Source organism: Dryobates pubescens, chromosome 1 (genome assembly GCF_014839835.1).
Source record: "Dryobates pubescens isolate bDryPub1 chromosome 1, bDryPub1.pri, whole genome shotgun sequence".
NCBI classification, from domain to species: Eukaryota; Metazoa; Chordata; class Aves; order Piciformes; family Picidae; genus Dryobates; species Dryobates pubescens.
Genome location: NC_071612.1, coordinates 64,719,288 through 64,728,935, shown reverse-complemented (window position 1 = coordinate 64,728,935; position 9,648 = coordinate 64,719,288). Strand labels below are relative to the sequence as shown.

General features: G+C 49.2%; 1 protein-coding gene across 2 annotated transcripts in view; it reads left to right on the top strand.

The window, feature by feature from the left end:
• Positions 1-1,929: 1,929 nt before the first annotated feature.
• CACNA2D2 (calcium voltage-gated channel auxiliary subunit alpha2delta 2) overlaps positions 1,930-9,648 on the top strand; it is a 239,611-nt gene continuing 231,892 nt past the window's right edge. For both annotated transcript variants that reach the window (XM_054167423.1, XM_054167430.1), the window contains exon 1: positions 1,930-2,259. In XM_054167423.1, the coding sequence (XP_054023398.1) occupies positions 2,135-2,259 (125 nt within the window). In that variant the 5' untranslated portion in view covers positions 1,930-2,134. The remainder of the gene's footprint in view (positions 2,260-9,648) is intronic.

The following is a 9,648-nucleotide window of genomic DNA, read 5'->3' as shown; positions in this document are numbered from 1 at the left end:
CTCAGAATAAGAACCTGAAATCTGGAACCTGTGGATCCATATCTTGAGTTAAATTTTATCTGTTACACAGATGTTAACCCCAGATCCTCTGGGAAAGAAAGTATGCATGTAAGAGACAACAGAATTTGTCTTTTAAGAGTTTGGAAAGCCAAATTCTACACAATGAAGTGTTTACTGTCTGCTGCTGACTCTGCCAGCAATGGACAAGCTGTTTATCCTGTTGTCACTCTGTTTCCCATGTATACGATAGAGATTATCCACTTACCACTGCTGAAACACACTTGGAGCCTGTAAATTGGAAATGTCTATGTGACAGGTCAGTAACTAACTTTGACTGTAACAGTCCATGCAAACCTGGCTTAAGCCTTCTGTGGTAGGTGCAGCTGAACCATAGGCTGCAAACCCAGACCATGTGCTGAAGAGTGTGCAATGATATAGTCCAAGTCTGCACATGGTAGAGGTGCTGGAGAGGGAATACTGACATATTCCTTAGTATTTTGCTGAAGTGTGAAGCTGCTGCATGTATCCATGTCTGTGCTGAACAGACAGGTCAGTGTTTGGTATTTTTGCAAGTCTAATTTTTTTGATTCAAGTGTGGATTTACTGCTGGCTTCCAACATGATTTAGGAAAATGATAGTGCTTCCCTGCCTCATTAAAAAAAGCCTAGTCTCTGTGCCCCAGCTCAAGATGGAGTCAGTGCATCACATTCTTGTGCCCCTCACTGTGTGAAATCCGTGGTGTGCCTGGATGCGACCACATGAGCTTAGGAAACACACTCAGCATTCTGGGATACTGGGAATCAGAGTCTGGGTCTGTGTCACTCCCAGATGTTTTTTTTCCACCAGAAACAATGGATGGAGGCAATTCCTTGTCCCTGTTGAAATTTTCTGCCATCCCAAGCTGGAGGGCTTTTACACCTCTGTGCTGGGATCCAAACTGCCAGGGACTGCTCTCTTGCTTCCAAAGAGCCTTCGTCTCTTTAAAGTGCTGATACACAGTTTGTGAGGCTCAGGACATCTGTCCAGATAGTGGCAATCCTGCAGTTAAAGAAAGCAGAGTGATGCTAACTATGAATAGTCTGGCTTGTGATTGACCAGATTTAGGCTCTGGGGAGGGAATGGGAGAGCGTGTGGATGGATGCCTTCCTAGATCTGCCCTTACCAGCAGCCCCGGTGACTGGCCTGAGGTCAGTTTCAATGAAACTGAGCAGCTTGACTTTGGATTTGGAGAAGATGTAATGACACAGCAGCTACCCAGACGACAGCGTTGCAAAATCCAGGCCTTCCAAACTCTGGCTCACAAATCCTGGTGATTTGGGGCCACGTTTATCACTTCTGTTATCCTGAGTTGTTCGCTTGCCCTCGGGTCGTGCTGATGAACTCTCCCTAAAGTCACAAAGTGTTTAAACCCCCGAAACTAGCGCTGTTGCTTTATCACATCTGGGCACTACCATACGCTTCTGTGCCTGCGGAAGGTGGCCCCGAGGGAAAACGTGGTACCTGGCCAGGATGGCAGTGACAGCTCCGCGGGGGGAAGATGGGAAGGAGTCCGCGAGGTCTCTCCTTGACCGGGGTTTGGAGAGGGGAGACCGACACCCGCCGCCGCAGCAGTGCCCGGGGAAGTGCCTGTGTGTATTCCCCACCGGCGGGGGGACGGGGCACAGACAGTGGGTGGGTGAAGGGTTGAGAATAGCGGTGGGCTGCCGGCTGGCTGCCACAGCCCGGTGCCCGCCCGTACCTCCCCGCACGGGGCCGAAGGCGCCGGGACTGGCGGGCTGGAGGGGGGAGAAAATCAGAGCGGGGCGCATGCGCGGCGGCGGCGGGGTGGCGGGGGCCGAAGCGGCGCTGGGGGCCGAAGGGAGGGAGGCGGGTGGGAAGGAGGCAGGGCCGGGTTGGGCCGGGCCGGGCCGCCTGCCTGCCCGCCTATTTGAGGGAAAGTAGCGGTTGGCGGGCGCTTAGTGCCGGCCGCCGCAGAGAGGTAGCGGGCGAGCAGCCGCCGGTCGGTGCCCGCAGCCGGCGCGGCGCTGCTGCCCCCCTGCCGAGGACTTGCCGCGCTCGTCGCACGAGTGGCGGCGGGGGGAGCCGCCCCGTGGGGCCGCCTCTGCCCCTTCCCCGCCGCGCCGTTAATGGAAACATGGCGATGGCGGCTCCGACCGGCAGCGCGGCGCCCATCGCCCCGGCCCTCTGCGGCCACCTGGCCCTGCTGCTGCTCCTCGCCGCCCCCGCCGCCCACGGCTACAGCTTCCCCCAGCAGCACACGTAAGTGCCGCCGCCCCGGCCGGGACCCCCCGCCACCGCGTCTCGGCTCGGCTCGGCCCGGCCCGGTGGCGCATCGCGGGGCCGCCCCGGGGCCTGCCGGCGCTGCGCGGGGGAGCGGCAGCGGTGGGGCCGCGGCGGGCGCCGCCGGTACCGGCGGCCGGTGCTGCGCCGAGCCGAGCCGCGCTGGATGCGGTGGGACGCGGGGGTCTCCGCCCGCTTCCTGGCAGCCGCCGGAGCGGCGGGGTGAGGAACGAACCGAAAGTTGCTGGAAAGCACAAACTTCCCCGGCGGGTGCCGGTGTGCAGGGCGGCTACAGAGCGGTAACGTGGCGAGAGGGGGGAGAGGCGAAAAAGGACTTTTATTCCCCCCCTCCCCCCCCTCTCGGTTTCAAGCACACAATATGGTACCACCACCGGCCGTACCCACCGGAGTTTGAGCATAAACTAATAATAGATGGATAGTTCCACAGGCTCTCCCAGCTGGCTCCTTCCTCTCCCTCCCTCTGGACCGACAGAAATTGGCTGTTATCTCTTGAAAGTCGGAAAGCAGCTCATTTGGGTGAGGGCGTGGGGGACTGGAGAGTCGCTGCAGGAAGGATATAAATAGATTTTTTGGAAGAAAGCGAGCGTTTTGGAAGTTAATGTTTGGGAATATTTGCTAACGCCTTTGGCTCTCTCACATACCCTGATAACCTGAAGCCCTGTCCCTCTTCCACACGGTGATGCGAAATCTTGCCGAGATATATTTTAGGAGGCTGTCATCTCCGTTATGAAATGCTGAGGTTTGTTGACACAAAACTCGGGGGGGGGGGGGGAGGGAGAAATTCCAGACGATTCAAAGTAAAGGCTGACACTGTGTCCTTACCGTCTGTGTTTAGCAAGGTGGGGGAAAGATTTCAATGACATGGAATTAATAATAGCAGTGTTGCCCTTAACTTTGTGCTGCCCCAGTGGATGTGCGCTGCTTCGTGTCATAATTTTCTTGTCATTTTTGATTTGCTTAAGACTCAAAATCCATTACATTTAAATATATGTCACAGGAAGCATTTTTGAAAGCCTTTTAACGTCTTTGATCTCAAAGTAGGTTTTTACAGGCATGTAGTCGGGCCTTCTGAAAAGAAGGCTTATCGGCAGGAGAACCAGAACCAGCGTTGTTTATATGGGAGAGCTCTAGCTTACCCTGTTAATATCTGGCTTCACCAAAGGCACGCTTGTTTGCTCTCCTTGTTTATTCAGAAACACCTCCCGTTCAAACAGATTCTTTCTGGATTCTTTTGAGTCGTGCATCCATCTCTCTAAATATCTTTGACCTTTGGGAGCCAATGCATTCTTTTTTCTTGCTGTCACGTAAATGCAGAAATTCTTCCGATTAAGACCCTGAGAAATGTCTACCTACAGGGGGAACGGAGGAAAGGGAACGTGCCGGTTCTCTTCCAAGTACCACAGCCTTACAGCCTGATCCAGTCTTGCTCTCACGTGAATAATCTTTGCTTCCGTGAGATCCCTATAGAAGTAAAGGGGATTATGTGTGTGGTGAGGCAGAGATCAAGTTTGTGGGAAGTTTTTTGACATTTCAGCGGCTTTTCAGGGGTTGTAAGCTATTGGTTTTTCTTCTTAAATTCAGGACGTAGAATCATGTTATAGAATAAACCTCTTCTGAGTACCAGTTTATGAGTCAGAACTGTGTTTTCTTTCTAGATGCAGAAAGTTTCCTACGATGGTTCCTATACCAGGAGAAGCATACTTGAGAGGCTTGTGAAATGTGAATGATGTGTTGGCCATCCCTCACCCAGTCTGATTGTTGTATTGTATTGTATTAATAAATAAATAAACTCTGCCAGCTTTTTAGCCAAAGCAGTTTTATTCCAGGTGATTTAGTGGGATTTACTAGATAGAGCTCTGCTCTCTTACCTGTGGGCTTAGCAGAATGGGCCTGATCCTGTACTAAGAAGTAAGATGAGTAAAAGCTGAACCCACTGGCAAAGATTTGTAATTTCTTGGAAAAAAAATTAAGGCACGGTCCTGAAAAGGCTACAAATGCCTCTGGTGGGAACTAGTGCTGTCTGGCTACACCTGGAGAAGAGGCACAGAAGGCAGTGCAAGATGTCAGCCTGACCTGGTATCTTCTTGCTTGTTTTATTGCCCTTATGACCTGTTTTATGGACCCAGAGAAGATAAGAGTCACGAATGGTTATTTGATGATGCTGCACAATTTGTGGGTAGTAGGTTAATGCTATAATGTCTGGGGTGAAATGCCTTGTGAGCCTTGGGGCTGCTGCGAGTGTTTCTTGGGAAGGAAATATTTAATGGGAGTAAAGAGTGCAATGGAGGCTGGCATCAAGGCTTGGACAACCCTCCTTAGTTGACTGATCCCTGCTGAGTACTTGTTTGCATCCTAGTTTTTAAGGGTCCTGGATATAACCTGAATCTTTCTGGAAGGTTTGCTGGTCGGAAGCTTAGTTGAGCTGCCAAGACAGGCTGCTAAATTCTTCCCATTACAAGCCAATTTTCTCCTACTTTGGACAATGCACCCTTGTGAATGATTCAGAGCATTGATTAGAAACCTTGTTTGTCTTTGGAGGTTTTCTCTGTAAATCACTTAAGTCATCTTTCACTACAGGACTCTCAAAAATGAGACAGCTTTTTTTAAGCAGCCCCAGAACTGTTCCATTCTGACAGGCAGCAGACCGAATGATTAGAATATTTTGCCTAAGGGGGAGAAAAGAAGCAAATGAAGAATTTAATTTCTTTTAAATTTATTTATTTATTTAAATTCATTTATTTTAGTTTAAAACTATGGTTACAATTGTATTAAGTGCCATCAGTGGTTGTGTGTATTGATTCTTGGTCCTGTCCCTGTTAAATCACTGATGTTTCCCTTTCCTCCCGGGTAGCATGGTTTTAATCATCTTACGCTGAGCTAAGGAGGGCTCAGCTCAGCCAGTTGTCCAAAGGGGAATTTTTCATTGAGATTTAAAAAGCAAAATCCCAGATTGGAACCAGCCCATTGGGGTGGGCACGTTAGGTGATGTCCACCGACTAACAGGGCTCCTTTTAGGAATGGTCACATATAAGAATGTGTGTCTGTGGGGTGTATAGCGTTAGTGGCTGTGGAAAGAAAGGGTGTTGGTTGTGGTTAATTTCTCTGTTAAATTGTATGCAGAGGGATTCCTGTGGCAGCACAGCAACAACCTCAGCTTGAGTTTGAGACATTTGGTATTAGATGATCGAAAGTCTGGTCAGTCAGGGGAGTCCTGCACCTGTATCACTGTCGCCTCCCGTTAGTGGGGATTTTGTGCATGTCGAGTGTCGAAGAATGCGTCCACTGCTGCCTGGGAGCTGTACAGACCCCCTCCTCACTTTGCAGAAAGGCTTTTTGTCACTTGGACTTGAAAGAAAATTGCCATCTGCTCGAGGGTGGCGAGCCATTTTCTTCTTGTGAGGAAGCAGGTGTGCGCAGAATTGCTGCGCGGACGCTGGTGAGGCTTGGCTTCCTCACCGCTCTGCAGGGCATCTCGGACCAGCCAGCCAGAGGAGAAGGGGCTGTCTGCAGGGGAAAGCACCAGCCTGGTTTAGCATTTGTCAGTTGCAGACAGTAGTTTTGGGCAGCAAGCTGGAGCTCTTGCCAGCATTCCTCTTGAATAGTGGGAAGTGAGGGCTCCTGCTGAGATCAGTAAGGCCTAATAGGTGCCCATCACTGCTGGAAGGTGAGCTTGAGGCTGCCCCTACCAAATTAATTGCTTCCTTTTAGCAAGTTATGATTTGTATTTGTGTCATTTCACCCCAAATGAGTTAATGATGCTGATAGTGATGACACATCTGGGCTAGCAGGGCTTGAAGTAAATAACTTTATTAGGACTGGATGTTTTAGGGTTTGCAGGTTGCCATGTAGAAGAAGCTTCTCTTGTTCTACTGCTCACCTGCTGTGCAGTCAGAAAATACCTTCCAATTTTGGTTTTGATGCTTGCAAAGCAGAAGAGCAGAGAAGTGGGGAGATGGCCCTGCTTGTCTTCTGCTACACTCAGCTGAGCAGAAAGACAGCTCCCTAGGAATGCAATCTTCCCCAGTAAGTGACTGACAGCTGACGTCGCTCCATCCCTGTGAGGGTTGAACAGCCTCCTTGAGAACTTCTAACCAGTGGAGGCACAAACACCCAGTGTTCCTGCAGCAGCCTCATGTGGGCTGTACATCAGTGGGTGCACTTTAGGATGCAGAGGCACCCTGAACTCTCCAGAGGTAAAAGAACATGCCCAGGGAAGGGACCAAAGGTGTTTTGAAAGCCATTTGCAATATTTCTTTGGCATTTTAGAAGTTCTTCTCCATTCTCGTTACTGTGCCTCTATGCTTCCTGCTCAGGTCTTGCATGGGGAAAGGGCAAGCATCACAGGGCAGGGCATTACTGCTTCTTGCCTGTCCTTGAGTCACTTCAACATTGCGCTCTGCCTGCAGAAGATTGCAGCTTGAGGAGCTTGAGGTTTTCAGCTGTACACATTGAAAAATTGTTGACTTGGATTCTCCTGGGCAAGCATGTGGGTTCCCACTGAAATCAAGGCTCCCACACGTAGACCTGAGGGTAGAAGTGGGCTTGTGCTTGGTGTTTGACAGGCACAGCTCAGAACCTTCATTGTAAAGAAGCTTTGTGTGTGTTGTACAAGTGTGCAAGAGCCCCTTGAAAGCTGAAGGTGGTTATGCAGGGTCTAAATGGAAACCTGAAAATACATTCTTGAACAAGCTTCCTGGCATTTGGCTTCAAAAACCATCAGGAAGGCTCTTGAGGGCTTAAGTGCTGGGGCATGTGCATGCTGTAACATTGTGCATGTGCATGAACCATACTATTTAGACCATGTTGATCTTATCTTACTTTTTTTTTCCCCAGCCAATGAAATCCTCCAGTGGGATGAAATAAAAATCATTAGCAAGCAAAATGCTTGAGCGAAGTAACTCAGCAAGAAAGGAGAGCATCTGAATTTACTTTTCCAGGAGCCTCCTGAAAGCAAAATGTATTTTGTTAGCAAAATTATTGTTTCCTCTCTGGGGTGTTGGAAGTACTTTGTTGTTTTAGAGCTGTTCCTGTGTTCTAGCCTTCACCCTCAAGTTTATTATTGCCGGGCTGTGTGGGGAATGGGCTTGTACTAACTGTTGTTACTGGAGGGTCAGTTTGTATCAACAAGCCGTTGGCACAGGTTTCTTCAGGCCGAATCTGGTCTTGCAGAGAATGCGTGTGGATTTTCTTCCTAACTTTGACAATCGTCCTGTGACCCTTCCAATTCTGTGCCAGCCATTATCTTTTGGTCATAAATACAAGAAATAAAAGGTGTTTACTCAGACTGAAGGATTAATTCATCTGCGGTAAAGCAAAACGTTTCTGGTGGCCGCTGTTGTGTGAGTGAGCAGGGTATTTAAGCCAATCAGCTTGTGCCGGGTGAGAGAGCTGCAGGGCAGGAGACACAAGCATCTGAGTGGCAATCAGGCCAAAAAAGGTTGCACGGTCTATGGTTCCTGTATCTACTCATTAACTGTGCAAGGTTGTTATTCTTGCCTCTGATTAGGCTCTGCTGCTGCCTCCTCGGAAGCTGCTTCTCAGCCTGGTGGGGACAGTGCAGGATCTGTTGTACAAGCAAACCTTCTCCCAGGGCTATGTGAGGCTGCCTTTCAGGAGAACTAGGATCAGAACCCCTCCCCTGGAAAACTCCAGAGGAAGTGATTGCTGATAGCAATCAGATTGGGTGCTAAATAGGGCTATAAACCATTTAGTGCAGTAGCTCTGATGATGATAAAGCCTTGGGCACAGTTGCCAAAACAGAAATGGAGTTTGCATATCCCTAATGAGCCAAGTGCCTTTGTGCATTAACACCACTGAAGTGCATGGAGTTAAATCCCAGAAATGCAGGATTTAGTATGATTTTTAGCTCTGATTTGTGTAAAAAATTCCTGAAGTTCTTGCAACAAGAAAGAAAATTTTTAATAAGAATTATTCTCTTGCCCCCCTGACTGTGATTCTTATTGTCCACAAAGGGTGGGAATGGAGCTGCTCTTCCTTTAGACTAGACTGGAGCTACTTTTGCACCAGTAGGCATCTGTTTTGAATCCACTTAAGGCAGACTTTGGATTTCCTTGGGTTCTGCTGGTGCCAAAGCTGTTTAGCTGCTCTGTCCTGCACTAGCACTTGAGGAGTTCATGAATCAATATGGGCTGTGCCTACAGTCATTATGTGTATCACTGTGATAGAAAACCCGGAGTGATGGATTGCAAACGGCACGCTCATTTACCTGACAAAGGTTGTATATCTTGAATTATTTATGAGGCTTCACAGCATACTAGTAAATTCTGTAAACGCAATGGAGTCCTGTAACGTGAGCCTCTTTGCTGCAGCTTCTGTGGCAGGGCTGTGCTGAGAAGGTACAGGAGGTGGGTGATGGAGGAGGAGGAGGAGGAAGGAGAAATGGGCAGGGAGTGGAGGGACGGAGGAAGGCTGCCGTTTTCATGTGCAAATGATGAGGTGTGCGGAGCAATGAAGTGCGAATTAGTTAGATCATGCTGTGCATTGGAGCAAAAATCTATGTGGTGTTAGAAAGCCACTTACGCTTCAGGGAAGGGCAGGGGAGAAGGATGGGGAGTACAGACACAAGGACAGAGAAGGGTGAAAATCTCATGGCCAAAATACTGGCCATCTGTAGGAATGTTACTTATAGAAGTAGTTTCTTTGCAGTATACACTCATTTCAGTGAGATTTTCTTACCTGAGTTCCACTGAATGAAGAATCGAGGCAGAGCTGGCCAGGCTTTCCTGTGTGGCGTTCAGCAGCTGCAAGGCTCGCTAGCGTGCCAGGCACTTGGCTATGGACCTGAGGGGTATGCTCAGGAGAATCTAAAAGATGTGCAGCCCCCTCAGGAGTGTTAAGTCAGTGTTATCCAGCAGGGAGAGCAAGGGCAGCAGGAGGCTGAGTCCTGGCAGCAGTGTGCCAGCCTGCCTCAGTCCCTGCTGGAGCACCATTTTGGAGCTAAAATCAGTGATGTGGCAGGCACAGCACAGGTTGCAGCGTGGCTGCCACTGTGTACCTGATTTGTTGCTAAATGGAGCCTTCCTCACACTTTCAGGCTTCTGAGCTTCTTGGCCTTCCAAGCACATAGAAAGTTACCCCTTAAACTGTTAAATTGGTGGAAAGAATTGGGCAAGAGTGTTGTTTCCATCTCCAGTGAAGTGACGAATGAGGATGTGATTCTCCTTATAAATACCAATGCCTTTCAGCTCATAACAGAGCTGGGTCCTGAAACTTTTTTCTTGTCACAAGCTGCATGTCTTGTTTGCTCTCAGGCTCTGTTTCTTCTCCACTGGGCACTTAATATTCTTCAGTCCTGAAGCATCTCATATCCCACATTCATTCTCTGCA